The 18,682-nt window shown below is 43.7% G+C and overlaps 1 protein-coding gene across 15 annotated transcripts in view; it reads left to right on the forward strand.

Annotated features, from left to right (window-relative positions):
• The window catches only part of LOC125453562 (dedicator of cytokinesis protein 9), a 316,948-nt gene that overhangs the window by 152,313 nt on the left and 145,953 nt on the right, over positions 1 to 18,682 (forward strand). For all 15 annotated transcript variants that reach the window (XR_009445818.1, XM_059646469.1, XM_048533319.2 and 12 more), the window contains exons 5-8: positions 4,789 to 4,858; positions 11,586 to 11,681; positions 13,273 to 13,407; positions 15,585 to 15,759. Coding sequence is in view for 14 of the 15 variants with exons in the window: in XM_059646469.1 (XP_059502452.1) it covers positions 4,789 to 4,858; positions 11,586 to 11,681; positions 13,273 to 13,407; positions 15,585 to 15,759 (476 nt within the window). In the remaining variant the exon portion in view is untranslated. The remainder of the gene's footprint in view (positions 1 to 4,788; positions 4,859 to 11,585; positions 11,682 to 13,272; positions 13,408 to 15,584; positions 15,760 to 18,682) is intronic.

Raw genomic sequence — 18,682 nt, forward strand, 5'->3', positions numbered from 1 at the left:
CAAGAACAAAACAACTGAGGCAGACTCCTCCACCTGCGTGCCAGCCTGGAGGTATGGACTTCCAGATCTCTCGACCCTATCCTGTCACCACTTGCCGATCGCTGGTGAGAGGGGGTGTTGGGGGGTGTGTGTGTGTGTGTGTGTGTGTGTGTGTGTGTGTGTGTTAGTTGTCGAGTGGAGAACTCCCTATTGCCACAGCCTCTGACCCTCATCACAGCCATGGCTAGAGCACGAATACCGCCACCTGGATCACCGTTGAGGATTTATTTTGGATTGCAGTTTGTCTTGTTCCTCCCCTCCACCCTTGTTGTTTTGGAGTACACTGCCAGCAATTGAGAATTCTTTGACAGCATCACTATTGGGTTCAACAGAACACTCAAGCCTCTTTGCTGTGGCTTGGTGGCAATCCGTGGTGCTGATGAAGCCGTTGAAGATGGTTGAGCCAAAGGCCCTGGGGAGCTCCTGCAGAGATGTCCTGGAGCTGAGATAACTGACCTCTGACATCCACAACCATCTTCCTAAGTCCAGCTGTGAAAACAGCCGACAGAGAGTTTTCCCCTGAAAAAAAAATTGCTGGAAACTGCAGCGGGTCAGGCAGCATCCATGGTGGGAGAACAAGCTAATGTTTCGAATCTGGTCGACCCTTCATCAGAGCTTTCCCATGATTCCCATTAACTCCAGTTTCGCTTGGGTTCCTTGATGCTTCACTCGGTCAAGTACAGTCTTGATGTCGAGGGCAGTCACTGCCATCTCACTTATGGAGTTCAGCTCATTTGTCCATGTTTAGATGAAAGCTGTGTTGAAGTTTTGAGCTCAGTGGCCCTGGTGGACCTGAAGCATGGCATTTGTGAGCAGGTTATTGTTAAGGAAGCGCTGCGTAAAGTTTATTACTTCAGTGATGATGGACAATAGACTGATGAGGTGGCAATTTGCCAAGTTGGATTTCTTCTTCTTTCTGTATATAGGACATAACTGGGTCATTTTGCACCTTGCCAGGTTGATACCAGGGTTGTAGCAGTCTGAAGCAGCTTGGTTAGGGCCACAGCAAGTTCTGGAGCACAAGTCTCCAATATTTTTGCTGGAATATTATCAGAGGCCATAGCCTTTGCTTGATATCCTGTGATGTGAATCAAATTGATTGAAGATCAGCATCTGTGATGCTGAGGATCTCTGAAGGAGGCTGAGATGAATTGTTCACTCAGCATTTTCTCACCGAAGATGGATGAAAATGCTTCAGCCTTATCTTTTGCAGTGACTGGCTTGGATCCCTCAAAATGGAGGATGGTGATATTTGTGAAGCCTTCACCTCTGGCTTGTTTATTTGTCCATGACTATTTATGACTAGATGTGGTAGGACTCGGTGGCTCAGTGGTTAGCTTGCTGCCTCACAGCACCAAGGACCCAGGTTTGATTCCAGCCTTGGGTAACTGTCTGTGTGGAGTTGGCACATTCTCCCTGTGTCTGTGCGGGTTTCCTCCAGGTGCTGCAGTTTCCTCCCACAGTCCAGAGGTGTGCAGGCTAGGTGGATTGGCCATGCTAAATTGGGGATGTGCAAGCTGGGTAGGTGAGCCATGGGAAATGCATTGATACAGGGGTGGGCCTGGGTGGGATGCTGTTTGGAGAGTTGGTGTGGTCTTGAAGGGCTGTGTGGTCAGCTTTCACAACGTAGGGATTCCGTGATTGTAGAACTTAAATCTGATTTGTTGATTGCAGCTCACCATTTATTGCCTGCTGCTATCAATGTTTGGCACACAAGAGCTTCGGGTGACAACTCAGTTTGGGTATTTCTATGCTGCATGTTCTCCTGCAGTATTCCTCAGTGTGAGGTAAGAATGTTGTCTCCAAAAGCACTGTGAGCAGTCACTCCTACCGTCAATAAGAAAAGAATCTGTGACAGGGAGACTGGGGAGGATCCTCCCCCTTGATGGTTCCCTCACAACTTGGTGCAGACCCATTTTAGCAGCATTGTTCTTTGGTATACAGCCAGCTCTGTCAGTAACGGAGCTTCCCAGCCACTCCTGATGGTGGATTTTGAAAACGCAACCCAGGGTAGCTTCTGTGCCCTTGCTCCCCTTGGTACTTCACCGACGTGAGGTTTGAAATCGAGGAGTACTGAATCTTCAGCCAAGGGGCCACAGTATGTGGTAACCAGGAAGCGGTTTCCTTATTCACCTTTGGCCTGAAGCTGTGAGACTTCACCGGGTTTGAAGTCAATATTGAGGACTCACAGGACAGATCTTTGCTGACTACATATTACTGTCCTATCACCTCGAGTGGATCTGTGCTGCCGGTGGAACAGGATTTATCCAGGGATGGTGGTGATGGTTTTAGGGATATTGCCTGGAAGCTGTTATTCTGTGTGTTTGACTATATCAGGCTGTTGCTTGACTAGTCTGTGAGACAGCTCTCCAAGTTTCGCTTCCAGTTGTCAGGAAGGAGGCATTTTTCACAATTGACTGGACAGGTTTTTAAAAATTCATTCACAGGAGGGTGTCGATGGTTAAGCCAGCATTCATTGCCTATCCCTAATTGCCCAGAGGACAGTTGAGAATCAGTCACGTTGGTCTGGAGTCACATGTAGATCAACACCAGGTAAGAATGGCAGTTTCCTTCCCTAAAGGACATTAGTGAACCAGGTGGGTCCGGTCCTAAGTTGCTACCAGGAGGTCCATCTGGTTTTGTTCCTTTTAGAGTTTAGCTGGATATTTCAGAGTCGATCATAGGGCTACGGATCTGAAGTCATCTGCAAGGCAGATGAAGTAAAGATGGCAGATTTCCTTCCATAAAACATGAGGAAATCTCTCCATGGCTCCCTCTCACTACTCCTCACTTCCCTCTTTAAGGGGACAACATTGACTCCTTTAGGCAACCAAATGTGTTTTTACAACAGTGAGCAGCAGTATCCATCCAGCTTTTTATTCATTTTTATTCAATTCACATTTCACTATTTGCCACGATTGGATTGAACCCGTGTCACCAGAACATTAACCTCAGGTTCTGGATTAATGATCTGCGTTTTCTACATTATCATGGCACCACCTCCCCCATTACTGTCATCTCTGCTTTACCTCTGTGGCATTACCTCTAACCATGTGTCAGTTTGTATACTATTGGATCTATGTCTTTATAATGTCTTGATTTGACTGTCTCACTGAGGTCCTGGCCAATCTGTCTCCTTCGACCTTCTGAAAACACGTACGGTCATTTTCTAACAGGCACAAAGTCCAGTTCACTACCTGTACTCACTGACCCTGCTTTGGCTGTTTGTTTAGCAAGACCATGATGTTAAAATTCACGTGCTTGTTTTAAAAACTCCCCTTTCCTCCACCACCGTCACTGGAACCATCACCAACACCAAACTCACTGGCCTCAGCCTTCCCAATCACTATAAGCTCTGTTCTAGACATCTCTCTGCGTCATTAATTTTTCATCGCTCCATTTTCATGACTGTAACTTCAGCTGCCTGTACCCTGAGCTTTGGTATTCTGTTCTTTAACTTCTTAAAGTTGCTTATTTGAAACTTTACCTCTCATTTTCCTCCTTTCTGACTCAACTTGAAACCTACTTCTTTGATGAAGCTTATCTCCTGCTGTGGCTCTGCGTTGTAATTTTGTTGGTGATTCTGAAGCACCTTGAGATGTTTTACTGAGATCAGGTTGCTGTATAAATGCAAGTTTTTGTTGTTAATTTGACATGTTGCTCTCGACACCAGTGGCTGTTGTTTGGTGTGAAGACAACAGCAAATGGATGTTCAGACATTTGCGAAGAACATAAGGGACATGATCAAAAAGATATCAAATGTGGTTTAACACCAGTGTTGAAATGTATGTGTTAACTGCGACAGTTTGTGAAATCATTGCATTTGGCATGCAAGATGGTGCGCAGTGTGAAAACAGGCCTTATACTCTGGTCTACACCTAATAAGAGCAAGAAGACATATTTTGTGCTTAGGTTAGAACAACACTAATGTGTCGGCTGGGTCTCTGCAGTCATCTAAGAGCAACTAGGCTGCATCTCAACATTGTGAAACCATCCGCAAATCTGAGAAAACAAAATCCGAGCACGGAACTGAATTTATTTTGTTTTTTAATGGTGCTTTGTGTGTAACAGCTTGGTATGCATTGGTGAAATTTAAAGTTTATAAATTATAGGACAGTAAGAGATCGCTACACCTAACAGATTCTATTACATAAGCATCTAATTGTCCCAAAATTCCTGTTGTATGGAGGGGGAAAGCAGAATTTTTGCTTCAGTATTGTTCTGCATCAGCCATGGATCGTTAGCTGATGCTCTGCCTATAAATCAGAAGGTTGGACATTCAAGACCAAGTTAAGGAGCTGAGCTCAATAAACTCAGCTGGCAAATCAATGCAGTAGCTGTGGGAGTGCTACGTTGTCAGATTAGGTGGTAACTGAGCCCTCAGCTCTGCTCCCTGGTTAAGGGAAAAGATGCTGTGGTACGATTTTGCAGAGGGGTTCAATATCAATGCCTTATGCAACATCACAAAACAGAATATCTTGTTATTACCATTTGGTTGTTTCTCTGTGCAAATAAACTGCTGTGCTTTCTACATTGCAGCAATGACTATTCTTTAAAAGTACTTAATTTGGTGTCGAAGTGTCATTGATCACCCTGGAGGCATGAAAGGCACCGTATAAATGCAAGCTTTTCTTTAAACCGCGTAATGCATTGTTTTTTGTAAAAATTGCAGTTTTGGATTTTTGAAGAAAGCTGTTGTTTTTTATGACCGTCACTTTATTGCGCATTTGTTGGTTTATTTCCTGACAGCAAAGCACCAAGACCAGAAAAGCTTCCCGTTCACGTTTTCGAAGTTGATGAAGACGTTGACAAAGATGAGGTAGCCATTATTTGTTAATTCTGATTTATTTGGGGAAGATCTGAACTGAATTGCAGTGGTTAGTACCTTCTTCACCATAATTCACGCTCATTTCAATTAATAACTCTGGACCCAGGTTATTTAGTTTTGCAGGCTCACAAATATGTGTGACAGAAAAGGTAAGTAGGAGCACAGCTCCTTCAAATACACTTCAGAAGGTTTGGGGTTGGAGGGTGGACCTTATGGTATTGCCTATTTAGACTTTTTCCCTCCTTTATTTTCTGTCTCTTATTCAGAATGTGAGTTACTAACAACACAGAGGGCAGCAGGACACTGGGGACATCACTGGGTGTACCTCAATCTCTTTCATCGATGGAATTTATGAATTGAGGAAAAGTGGGAATGATGGAGAAGGAGATTGGGAGAATTAGATTAATGTCAAATCAGGGTCAGAAAGAAAATAAAATAAGGGAAAGAAAGCTTGGATTAAGGAAGTGAGAGAGGCAAAAGCAATCAAAAGCATTTCAGATTTGCCATTAAAAAGACCTTGAGTGTTCACAGCACAGGTGTGAGACTTTATAGTTGAATTTTTTTTAGCCTCTTGTTTATTCACCGCTGGGGCAGGTGGGACTTGAATCTATGCCTGCAGACCCAGTGGTAGGGATACTACCACATCACCACAAAGGTCCTGAAGTCCTGAAGAAGGCTAATACCTGAAACTGAAATTGACTCTTCCTTTCCTCCAGATGCTGCCTGGCCTGCAGCTTTCTTCCAGCCCCCTGTTTTCTACCACAAAGGAAATGTTCAGTTTCCTGAAGGATCTGATTGGCTTTGCATTAACCATTTCCCATTGTTAAAAAGAAGCTTTTTTTTATTATTAAGTCTCCGACTTTTTCCACTGAATTTAATGGTCAATTAGTGCGCAAATCCAACAAGTTCTTCACATAATGAGGGACCAGGGCTTTGGGGAGGGCTGGGAGATGTGGTGGTTGGGCTTTGAAATCAATGGACTGTATTTTACTGAAATAATAAAGGTATGTTAACAATTCAGGTCATTGTGCAAGTTGATTAGCGAGTTCCAGAAATTCAGAGCTCCTGGTATGTTCCTTAATCTCCTGAATTTCTGTCCAGTTTGCAGATTTACAATGCATGTTTCTTTAAGACTGACTTGTTGTTCCACAATGCATTGTCATTAAACCTGATCTTTGATATGCAGAGTATCTGCAGAGTACAGTTCTACACATGAAAAGAGAGCTGATTGTCTATCATAACAAAGTGTGAAGCTGGATGAACACAGCAGGCCAAGCAGCATCTCAGCAGCACAAAAGCTGACGTTTCGGGCCAGAGAAGGGGATGGGGAGAGGCTTCTGAAATTGTCTATTGGGTGTGCTTTGTCGGCTTTGAATTCATTTTTAATAAGATCTTAATACTGTGTTCCATGAACTGATATTCCATATTTTAATATGGTGTGGTTATTGAAGTTATGCAGACTGTTCATTGCATCCCACCTTAGAAAAACATGGAAGGGTCTCGGCCCGAAACGTCAGCTTTCGTGCTCCTAAGATGCTGCTTGGCCTGCTGTGTTCATCCAGCTCCACACTTTGTTATCCCTCAAAATTCTGTGTCACTCGGCTTTCAATGTATTAAATTGACAAAGCCTCCATTGCTCTCTGGGTAAGAGGATTATAAAAATTTCATGATCTTCTGAGGAATTAACTTCTGAACACTTTCATAACACCTTATTCTGAAACTCAGGTTCTAGAATCCCTCACAAGGAGGATCTACACTGTCATACTTCCTCTGTATATTTTGTTTCAATAAGATCGCGTCTCATTCTTCCACATTCCAATCAATGTGGACTCAGACTGCTCAGCCTTTGTTCACAGGACAACCTCTTTTATCCCAGGAATCAACCTGATGTCAGCTGCTCTCAATGCAGACCTATCTCGCTTTAAAAAAGGAGACCAAGATGTTATGCACGATACTAAATCTGGAAAGAAATATGTTCTGAGCACTGATGTTAGACTAGTTGAAAATTTCAAGATGTAAGATTAAAAAAAAGGCTGACAGACTTTGTTTAGTATAATCACTCTCCTGTTATGGGAATGTAATTGTTAAAGGGCACTGTGACAAGGAATGGGGAAGCATGTTGGCTCAGCTCTCTAAGCTATCTTTCAGTTTTGAGTTGGAGACCATGGTACTGAGCATAATTGTGATTAGAAATTTAAGTGATTATCATCTACAGTGCTCCACCATGCTTGATTTCATTCAATTCTCTCTCAGTTATTACTAAAAAGAAACGTGTTGCCGAAGGTTTTTGTTGTGCACTCAACATGACGAGCACAAAAAGGGCAAAGCTCGAGCTGTCACAGCCTTTTAAACTGCAGGATAAAAGGGCGGTTTTTGATTGGCAAGCCAACGCTTTTTGACTGAAGTGCTGCCATGGAAAAAACAATAGGGAACTAGGTACACCCCGAGCTCTCAATTAATTAAAAGAAGTTTGCAAAGCTTGAAGGGTTAGAGGTTGGAGTTAAATTTATTGCAACTTTTTATTCTGGTGCAGGTTTACTTTTGATGAAGGTTGTCACAATTGGTGCTGGAAAGAGAGGAGAAAATCCCTGCTGATTTCAACTAATTAGCCTCCACTTCAGTGCATAATAAATAGTTTAATTTTTTGGCTAATCTCATATCTGTCTTCTAAATGACTCACTCATGTTTCTCTGTTCCAGTGTCTGGCTTTGTATGGAATAATTTGCGTAGGATTTTTGTTTTGACTAAATCACACATTTAGCTTTTGCAGATATTAAAATGCACGCCACTTACTGATTATGCTAAAGTGTTGGAATATTGAATTTTTCCTTAAAAAAATGACTTTAAACGTTAAAAAACAAAAACTTTGATCATCCGCCAGTTCCCTGTTGGCAGAGTTGATATGGTTAGTCACAAAGTGAAAGTTGAGAAACCCTTGTAAATGAAATCTGAATCGTCAGTGCTTTGTGAACAGATTGTTTTTCTCGGTTAACCATGCAAATGACTTGATTTAATGGTAGACTGTTTCTTGTATAGAGGACGTGACAGATGGTTTGCCAGATTTTCCTGTGGCAGGATTTAAGTACGATGGCCTTTCACTCTTTTCTCTCCCTTCCTGTCTTGGATCATTGAGTAAATGCAACATGTGTTATATTACTGACCAGTATAGATCAGGAAGTTCCCAGATCCAGTCTCCATTCAAGCAGAGAAACTATTTCCTCTGGTGCACAGAGTCCAGCCCAGGGGTGGGGGGGTTAGGGTGTGCAGAACGCAGGCTGATCATAGGTGAAAGCAGGAAGCACTTCAGTCCCTTCTATGAAGCTGTGTCGTATCAACTGAAAAGTTCAAACTAAGATTCTTGTTGGGTGAGGGCTACAGAAGCAAGGCAGATAGATGGAGTCAAGTCACAGATCAGCCGTAATCTCGTTGAACGATTTGGATGAGAATTTAGAAAGCATGGTTCCAAGCTTGTGGATGACACCAAGATTGGTGGTGTAGCAGACGGTGAAGAACGTTATCCAAGATTACAAAGACATCTTGATCAGTTGAGTTAATAAGCTGAGGAGTGGCAGATGGAGTTTAATTTGAATAAATGTGAGATATTGCATTTTGCAAACAAACCATAACTTACACAATTAATGATAGGGCATTAGTTAGGTTGTAGAACAGAGAGACCCAGGGGTTCAGGTACATAATTCTTTGAGATTTGTGTCACAGGTAGACAGGGTAGTTAAGAAGACTTTTAGCACATTCGCCTTCATTGCTGAGACCATTGTGTATAAGAGTTGGGACGTCATGTTGAGATTGTACAGGACATTGAGGCCTCATCTGGAGCACTGTGTACCGTTCTGGTTGACCTGCTATAGGAAGAATATGGTTAAAATGGAGAGGGGTCAGAAAAGCTCTACCAACATTTCACTGGTACTGGATGGCTTGAGTTATATTGATGAATAGGCTGGGACATTTTCATTGGAGTGTAGGAGGTTGGTGGGTGATCTTATAGAGGTTTTTTAAAATCATGAGAGACATGGATAGGGTGAATAGCCAAGGTCTTTTCCCTAGGGTGGGGGAGTTCAGAACTGGAGGGCATATTTTAAAGGTGAGAGGAGAAGATTTAAAAGGGACCTGACAGACAACTTTTTCACACAGAGGGTGGTTTGTGTGTGAAATGGACTGCCAGAGGAAGTGGTGGATGCAGGTACAGTTACAGTGTTGAGAAGACTTTTGGACAGGTACATGAATAGGAAAGATTTGGAGGGATGTGAGCCAAATGTAGACAAGTGGGACCAGTTTAGTTTGGGAAAACTGGTCGGCATGGATACGTTGGACCAAAGGGCCTGTTTCTGTGCTGTTTGCCCCTGTGAATAGTGGAACATCGTTCTCTGAAATACTTTAAAAACGTTTAAATGCCTCCCTTAGTGGCAATATAGATATTGCATTCACAATTGATCTCAGCAGAGAGAAGGGAAAATAATAGCCCATAATTAGTGTCCTGACTTTTGTGAACGGAATCAGGTTTTGGCATGATCAGTGATAATGGGAACTGCAGATGCTGGAGAATCCCAGATAATAAAGTGTGAAGCTGGATGAACACAGCAGGCCAAACAGCATCTCAGGAGCGCAAAAGCTGACGTTTCAGGCTCTCTGATGAAGGGTCTAGGCCCGAAATGTCAGCTTTTGTGCTCCTGAGATGCTGCTTGGCCTGCTGTGTTCATCCAGCTCCACACTTTATTATCTTGGGCATGATCAGTGTTTTTGTTGAAAAAGGCACATTGCTCTGCACCTTGGATAACAAGGTGTAGAGCTGGATGAACACAGCAGGCTAGGCAGCATCAGAGGAGCAGTAAGTTTCGGGCCTGACGTTTAGGCCTGAAACATCAGCTTTCCTGCTCCTCTGATGCTGCTTGGCCTGCTGTGTTCATCTAGCTCTTCACCTTGTTATCTTGGATTCTCCAGCATCTGCAGTTGCTACTATCTCTGTTGCTAAACCTTTTTCTGTTGTATTTCTCAGGACAAGATTAACCAAATTTCACACTAAAAGAACAGTTTATATACAGGAGAGAAGATGGTTGACTGAGAAGATGTTGTGATGAAGGAAGCAAACATTTCAGCAATAGAGATAATAGGAACTGCCTTCTTTTTCTGAAGAGGGGTCCAGACCCAAAACGTCAGCTTTCCTGCTCCTCTGCTGCTTGGCCTGCTGTGTTCATCCAGCTCTACACCTTGTTATCTCTTACTTCAGCAATAGTCTATTTCTTAAAAATAATTTATAGTGTCTGGATATGTCTTGGGATCTTAGCCCCAACTCTGATTGGCCTTTATTACAGGGTTTGATGGGCAGTTTTTGGGGCAGCAAAAAGCCAACTGCATTGCTTTGAGCCTGGAGTCACGTTTAAGGCAGAATAGCAGCAAAGAAAAATAGGTTCAGAAGTAGGTCGCTCAATCCAGCAACCCCCTCTAACACTTCACATGATCATGGCCAATCGTCCAAAACACCATTACCACTCCATCCTCTGCCAACTCCTTGATACTTTTAACCTATAGAAATCTTTTTCCTGCTATATGTTCGGTGGTTGGACTTCCACAACTTTCTGTGGTCGAGGAATTCCATAGGTTCATCACCACCAAGTGGAGAAATTTCTCTTCACCTCAGTCCAAAATGGCCGACCGCATATTCTGAGTCCACGACCTCTTTGTTCTGGACCAGCCCTAACAGGGGAAACATCATGCCCCAATCCAGTTCATCCAGCCCTGTCAAAGTTTCATGTTTCAATGAGATCCTCTCTCACTTCAAACTCCAGTGAACACTGACCCAGCCGACCCAATCTCTTTCCTTGCTATAAACCTGTCATCTCAGAAGTCAGTCTGATGAGCCCTTGTTGTATCTGTCTTAGGTACGGAGGCCAAACTACACATAACACAGCCAGTGTGATCTCACCAAGTCCCTGTAAAGCTGAATTAAGGCCTCCTTACAATGAAGGCCGACATGCAATTTGCTCATTTAGATCTAGCTTTCAGTGAATGGTGTATAAGGACACCCAAATCCTTCTGATATTAATATCCCCTGATCTGTCACCATTTAAATAATAAGCTGTTGCTGTGTTTTCCCTACTAAACTGCGTAGCTTTACACTAATCCACAGCTTTCTGCATCTGACATCCCATTCACTCTAAATTTCCTGAGGCCCCTTTACATCCTCCTCAGCATTCTGAATCCCACCAAATTTTGTGACATCAGCAAACTTGAAAATGTTACTTTTGATTCCCTCATTCACATTGTTGCTGAATATCTGGGGGTCAAGCACCGATCCCTGTGGTATTCCATTTATTGCCACCTTTCATTTTAAGAATGACTGGTTTATTTTTGCACTCGGTTTTCCTGTTTGCACGACACTTCTCCGCCCATGCCAGAATATTACTGCCAATTCCATAGTAATCTCTCGAGGGACCAGAGTGGAAACAAGTCGTCCTCAAGCTCTGAAGGACTGACACCGAAGAAGAGTACATCAGTGTGTTTCTGAAGAGCGACTTGCTTTAATAAAATATCTCCATCAAGTTCAGAGAAGAAACCAAAAAATTTGGATGCTCTGATCTGGGGTGACACGGCTTGGATGCAGTTGTGCACTTGCTGAAATTGATGTTGAAGAATTTCTGCATATTCTGAAGTTTCTGATATAATTCTTTTTGAATTGGTAATATTATGGTTCTTTTTAATGTAGGATACAGCTTCCCTTGGCTCACAGAAGGGAGGGATCACTAAACAAGGATGGTTGCATAAGGGCAATATGAACAGTGCGATCAGTGTAACCATGAGGGTGAGACTTCTGTCACATTTTGTCTAATTCTTACATTGTACACTAAAATGGATCCGTAAAGTGGTTCTGATGTATTTCATTTGCTCAGATAACTTTATCAATGGTGCTTAATTGTTAAGAGATTTCAATTAACATTTATCCCAGAGCTCTGTTATTTGTCAGGTAGTTAGAATCTGTGCCTTCACCTTATATTTATGCCTCATTTTCACAAGGAAGGATTAATTGGTCATTATCACTGGGCTGTTTGTGGGAGCTTGTTGTGCAGGTTGACTGTTATGTTGCCTACTGTACAAAATTGGCCATACTTCAAATGTTTGAATGCTGTGAAGTTTTGAAAGAGCCTATACCATTTTGAGTTTTTGTTTCTATGTTTAGAAGCACTTTGGGAAGCCCTGAGGTTGTGAAAGGTGCTATAGAAATGCAAGTTTCTTCCTGCATCACCATGCTGTACATTAGAGGAGAAAAGGGGCACATTAATCAGTCCTGCCTGGTTGGTTAAAATAGCGTTTAGCTCAGTTAAGAGGGTTGGGGGCAGTGAGGTATGAATGGGACTGAGGCAGGGGGATGTCAGGATGTGAGAGAGTTACGCTCAGGGGTTGGGGTAATGGGAGGGCCTGGGACGTTTGGAAGCTGGGAGAGATAGCTGAGTGAATAGCTCAGTCAAAATAAACCAGTGCCCATTTACTTCTGAGCTGGGAGCTATGAAAAATATAAGATCAAACTAATTAACTTGAATATAATCAGAGATGCTTGGACATTGGTATCACTTGAATGTGATGGTCAATGATGAAAGTCTGTTGGCGAACTGCTGAAGGGAATCATTCTGTCACATACAGGAAATGCATACAATTGCAAGACAAAATCTTTTACAGACTGAGCACTTCCTAGAACTGCCACGCTGATGTGATCTTAACACTGAAGCTCATCAAGGCTGCACCTTTATGTCTCCTTGTTACATTTTAACTGGTCTTCCAGTGAGAGCTGACAGCTTCTGGTCAGCTGGGAAAACCTCTGTCAGCCAACCTCCTAGCCCACTCTGATCTAGTGTGATCTCTAGACTTTGCCCTGGATGACAACCTCGTTTTTTAGATGTAAAAGTTAAAGACTGAATGAAAATGCATTTATATAAAGCCTTTCATGATCTCAGGGCATCGCAAAGTGTCTTGCCATCAAAGTAATCACTACTGTGATGGCAGAAACTTCACACAGGGCAAGACCACACAAACATTGACCCAGGAAATCAATGAGAATGCCCTTTCTCATTCAGACAGTGTCCACAGAACCCTCTGCATCTGCCTGAGAGGGCCCCAGTGCCTTGGTTTCATGTCTGACCTAAAAGAGGGCCCTTGTGAAATTTCAGCCCTTCCTCCATAATGTGCAGTCATTCTGGGTCATGTGATCAAGTCTCTGGCATGGAATTTGAACCCTGAACCCTCTGATTCAGAGGCACACGTGCCGACCACTGAGTCCCAGCTGATACTGGATGAAATTGAGAATTTGGAAGTTATTGGGAAGCAAATGCTATATGATGCTGGTTGCAAACAAACAAAAACAGTATTCCTTCAGACTCTTATTGATTTTCTGTCCTCAGTCATTCAAGAGGCGTTTTTTCCACCTGACTCAGCTTGGAGATGGATCATACATTCTTAATTTTTATAAAGATGAGAAAATCTTGAAGGAACCAAAGGGCTCGATCTTTCTCGACTCTTGCATGGGAGTTGTCCAGGTAGGAGATCAGGTGTTATAACTCATGATGGTTTACTACATGTATTTACAAGTTGTCTCACTGATGGTGAGTCTTCAGTGAAAATGTGACTGTTGAAAGCCCATAGCTTTCTATCCTGCTGCGAATGGGCACAAAGACCCATGATTTAACCGTTTATGCAACTGCTCACATTAGAGCAGTTTGGGTTTTGCACAGTTATTTACAGAAGATGAGATTTCCCAAACGGGAGCAGTAATGGCTTAATGTCGAGGCAGTGTGGAATTAGATCAGAAGACTCCTGGAGCAAGATGTTAATTTGGACATGACTGACAAATGGATACGTTTCTGGATTGAATCATCCTGTCACCTTCCAGTACTTGTGAAAGGATGGCTCAGGATCTCCCATCTTGTCCTCAGTATGACCAGCATTGCTGAGATAGCTGTGTAAACAGACACTTTTTACAGTTTTTCATCCTCTCTCTCAAATAATAAAAAAATTCACCCACATTCTACAATTCTCCCTGTCTCTCAACCCAGTCTCCCCTCTCCTTCCAACTCCTTGTCCCGATTGTAACTGTCTTTGTTCCCCCTCTCCCTCTCCAGCTCCCATAAGCTCCCCTTACCCATCCGTACCCTCACTCTCCTGCTTCCCTTCCCTTTCCCTGACACACACTCATCCTCACCCTTCCCCTCATCCTCCTCCGTTTCCTCCCCAGGCCCATTCCCACCCCCCCCATTCCTCCTGCTCCCTTTCCACCACCCCATGCCCTCCTTCCTGCTCCCCAACCACCTCCTTCCTTCCAGTCCCTCCTCTTGCTTTTATTTCTAGAGATTAATCTCAGTAGTTTACACCATTTCCTCAATGATCCTGATCCTGTTTTCTACGCTGTTTTTGTGAGTAGAGCCAGTGGGATGGAATCACTGTGGTTGAAGTTGCAAGTTGCTGAGCTAATCCTTGGTTGAAGCAGAATGTAAGAAGCCGAAATCTTCATTAACTATGTAGCGATGGGGTTGCTAAACAAGCTTTCTTCCAGGAAGATGAACACATTGAGAGGTTCCATTGCAGCGGGAGATGCACTGAGTCCTATTGGGAATTTTGGCACAAATGCTATTGATTCAGATCCCCTTTGAAATTGTTAAGTGCCAGCTGTACGCAATACCTTAATTTAAGGATTAGGGTTTGTTGATTATTCACTTTAGTGGAGCTGTGAGAACATTCTAAATTGAGTTCTCTGATTTCTGATAGAATTCCTATTTTTATCAGTTTCTGAGATATCCCAGAAAAATCAGTGAAGTATCCTCATACATCCAGAGGCACATCTGACATATCGGTGACCACAAGACTTCTGGCTGTCTTGTGAATGGCCTTATCAAAAAAACGTAATATCTTTTCCTCAGTCATTCAGTCTGCCCCTCTCCTTCATCACTATTTGAGTTCAGTTCATTCTGTGCCTCACCTTGTCTTCCAAATAACTCCGAGATGAGCTTGATGTCTGCTTCATCACCTGGACTACTTCCAGCTCCACATCATTGCCTGCCTTATCCAAGCTTCATCCTTGCTGAAACCCTGACCAACTTTGGTACCTCTGTACTAACTGCTCCAGTGCATACCTGGCCATTCTCCCATTTCCCAACCTTCGTAGACTTGAATTCATCCAAAACTTTGTCCATATGCTAAGACACACTTCCTCCCATCCCTCACTCTGCTCGATACTGTATGTTAGCACTTGGCCTGGCAACGCCTAACTTTGAGAATCCTTACCTTAGCTTTCGAATCCCTCTGTGGTCTGGCCCTTTCCTACCTCCGCAGTCTCCTCCAGCCTTAGACTCTCTGAAACCTCTGTGCTCCTTCAATTCTATTCTCTTTCAATTTGTCCATTTTAATTGCTGCACCACTGGAGCCCGTGGCCTTCAGCTGCCTGGACCCTTAGCTCTCTGGAGTGCTGTCCTCAAACCTTGTTGCGTCTCTGTCAGCTTCTTTAAGACACGTCTCAAACCTACCTCTTTGCATAAGTCTCCTATCCTGCTAGCACTTTACAAATCAGTTTCCAATGTGGTCTAATGTTGGACCTGTGCAGTGTGCTGGGATGCTTTACTAGATTCAGAAGTACCGTATAAATGGAAGTTGCTGTCATTACTGGTGCTTCTAAAAGCTTTTCAAGTGAACGGTATGAAGGAGAGAGCTTTATATTTTGCAGAACAATAGAATCCGACGGTATGCCTTTGAACTGAAGATGCAGGATAAGAGTAGTTACCTGTTGGCAGCAGACAGTGACCAGGAAATGGAAGAGTGGATTGGAACCCTGAACAAAATTCTCCAGAGTACCTTCGAAGCTGCCATGCAAGAGAAGAGAAACGGCGAGTCTCTCGAAAGTGAGTTTGAATCGGATTGTACTTTTCCCAGTCTGGCAGGGGAATGGTTTACCAAGGCTAACGGGGTACGGTAATGGGGATTTCGGGGGATTGGACTTTCATGCTGTAAATAGTCGTGCCAGCCATGCCAATGAGTTATTTCCAGGGACGGGTTGGTACACTGTCGAGAAGGCCTGTGATCAGTGTCAGAGTGGAATCTCAGGCCCCTTGTGGCATTAGGAGCACCAGGCAACTGCGGCCATTTTAGCTGGGGTACCCTGTCACTTTAGAACATGTACCTGCCGGCTGTGGCGCATCTGTGTGTGCTGGAGCGCCTCCTACTGGTTGTCCCTCTTTCTCTGCCTGCCTACTGCCTTCAGTTAGAACAGAGAACAGTATAGCACAGTGAGGCCCTTTGGCCCACGATGTTGTGCTGAACTTTTACCCGAATCCTAAGGTTTATCTAACCTCCACCCCTACCTTATACTACCATCCGTATGCCTATCTAATAGCCGCTTAAACGCACCTACTGAGGCCGACTCCACCACCTGCTCCGGCAATGCATTCCACACCCCGACCACTCTCTGAGTAAAGAACCTACCTCTGACCTCTCCCCATATGTACCTCCACTCACTTTAAAACTATGCTCCTTCCGAAGAGCTACCTCCACCCGAGGAAAACGTCTGTGGATGTCCACTCTATCTATACCTCTGATCATGTTGTACACAAAAAGTTGTGTGACAAGTGGACTCTGGCCTCCTCACTGGTCATCCCCACCCAAAGTCAACATTGGATAGCAAACGGTCCAGTGTAGTTTTATTTAAAGTAGTTTTTAGTAATTTTATAGCCAGTTACTCAAAGCTGGAGGATTAGACATGCCGATTTTAAAAGGTAAACGTTTATTTTTTGGTGATCACCCTATTTTTCGATGACTTAATCAAACCGCACCAGATTGCCTCTCTTAAGTTAATCAAGGAATAATTTATCTTGGCGAAAAGTTAACAATGTATTGTATTCTATTGCCCAGTTGCTCCTGGTTCATCGAAAGGTTTTTATGTTTATAATTGTAGAATGGATGTTCGCAGAATCCAACGTAACCTGCACCAATTCATGTAGATTTGGGCCAGATATTTTGATTGCGTACAGAGCAGTAACCTCTACTGCTTAATGGTTGCATAAGGCTTATTGATGATCCTTGCATCTCCCTGAAAGCAATGTTTGGATGTAAACTTTTCTGTTCTAAATTAAATTCCAAAATAAGAATTGGGTTTCCCGCCAATTTTTTTTGAATTCGCTGTCTTGTCGGAACTGGAAATTGTTCTGAATTATGGCTCTGACTTACCAAGAAATTGAGTCCAGTATATATTGGATAAACATATGGATGATAATGGAATAGAGTAGGTTAGATGGGCTTCAGATTGGTTTCACAGGTCACAGCATCAAGGGCCGAAGGGCCTGAACTGTGCTGTATTGTTCTATGTTCTATCTGTCAAGCAAGTACGTGAATTTGGATTCTGAAAAGTCTGGAAACCGCCCTTCTGCCTTTACTGTGTGGCAAAATCTCAACCAGGGCGGGAGCCATTTTCTGGAGCCCCTTGAGTACTTTGAAAAAGGAAACATTATGTGAAATATGCCTTTTTCTGCACGCGGGTGTAATGTACTTGCATGTGCTTTTTTTTCAAATGAGAAAGCTCCCCACCATTTTAAATTTTAGTTGTCTCTGTGAAAATAAGAATCAGGAATGAGCCACTTCAGTTCTGTGGAGAGACGGAGAAGGTGGTGGTGTTCTCCTTAGATCTGAGAATATTAAGAGCAGATTTGATTGTGTTCAAAATCAGGAGGGTTCCGATAGAGTACACAGGTTAAAATAGCTTCCACAGGCAAGTGGGTTAGTGACCAGAGGACACAGATTTAAGATAGATTTAAACTCTCAGACTTCTAATTCTCCCTGAACCATGACCCCATCAGTGACCACCAGGCTGTTGTGTCACCAAACACTCACCAATCTCATTTATGGACCACCCCACTGCAGCCAGCCTCCAAGCCCTTCAACCCTGTACAGCCCACTTCCACTTTCTTCCCAAAATCCCCCAACAGAGCTGCCTGGCCAATCTGGTTGTTCCTGTTCGCTCCAGTGCCATGGATCTTACCTCTTCCTACTTCAACTTGCTTTTTTGCCTCCATGTCCAGTCCCTTCCCACTTAGATCCTTTACGTCACCATGGGCACCCACATAGACCCTTGTCTATTGGGTATGTGAAATATTCTTTGTTCTTATATGGGTCCCTCTTTCTCTGGAGCATTGATGACATCATCGGTACTGCTTTCCTCTCTCACCTGGATTTGGAAGAATTTAACAATTTCATTTCCAGTTTCTGCCATGCTCTCACCTTCACCTGATCCATCTCTGACTCTGCCCACGCCTTCCTCGACATCCCTGTTTCCGTTTCTGGAGCTAAGCTGGCTGTCAAGATCCACGACAAACCCAACGACTCCCACACTTACCTGGACTCTACATCCTCACACACTGCTTCCTGTAAAGATTCAGCTCCATTCTCCCATTTCCTTCACCTCTGATGATGCCACCTTCGACAAGGGGTCCTTCGAAATGTCCACCTTCTTCCTCAACCGAGGACTCCCCTGGCACCGTGGTTGACAGGGCCCTCACCCGTTTCCCATACTTCACCGTTACCCCCGTGTCCTCCCACAACAGCCACAGGAGTCCCCATTGCCCTTACATACCATTCCACCAGCATCCACACCCAGAGGATCATTAGTTGCCATTTCCACCCGTTCCAGCAGGATGCCACCAACGGACACACATTCCCCTTCCTTGAACAGCATTCCTTGGGGACTCTTCCCTCAGCGACACTCTGGTCCACTCCTCCATTTGCAACACCTCCCCACATCCACCCTGTACCTTCCCATGCATCCGCAGAAGGAGT

Source organism: Stegostoma tigrinum, chromosome 6 (assembly GCF_030684315.1).
Source record: "Stegostoma tigrinum isolate sSteTig4 chromosome 6, sSteTig4.hap1, whole genome shotgun sequence".
In the NCBI taxonomy this organism is placed as follows: domain Eukaryota; kingdom Metazoa; phylum Chordata; class Chondrichthyes; order Orectolobiformes; family Stegostomatidae; genus Stegostoma; species Stegostoma tigrinum.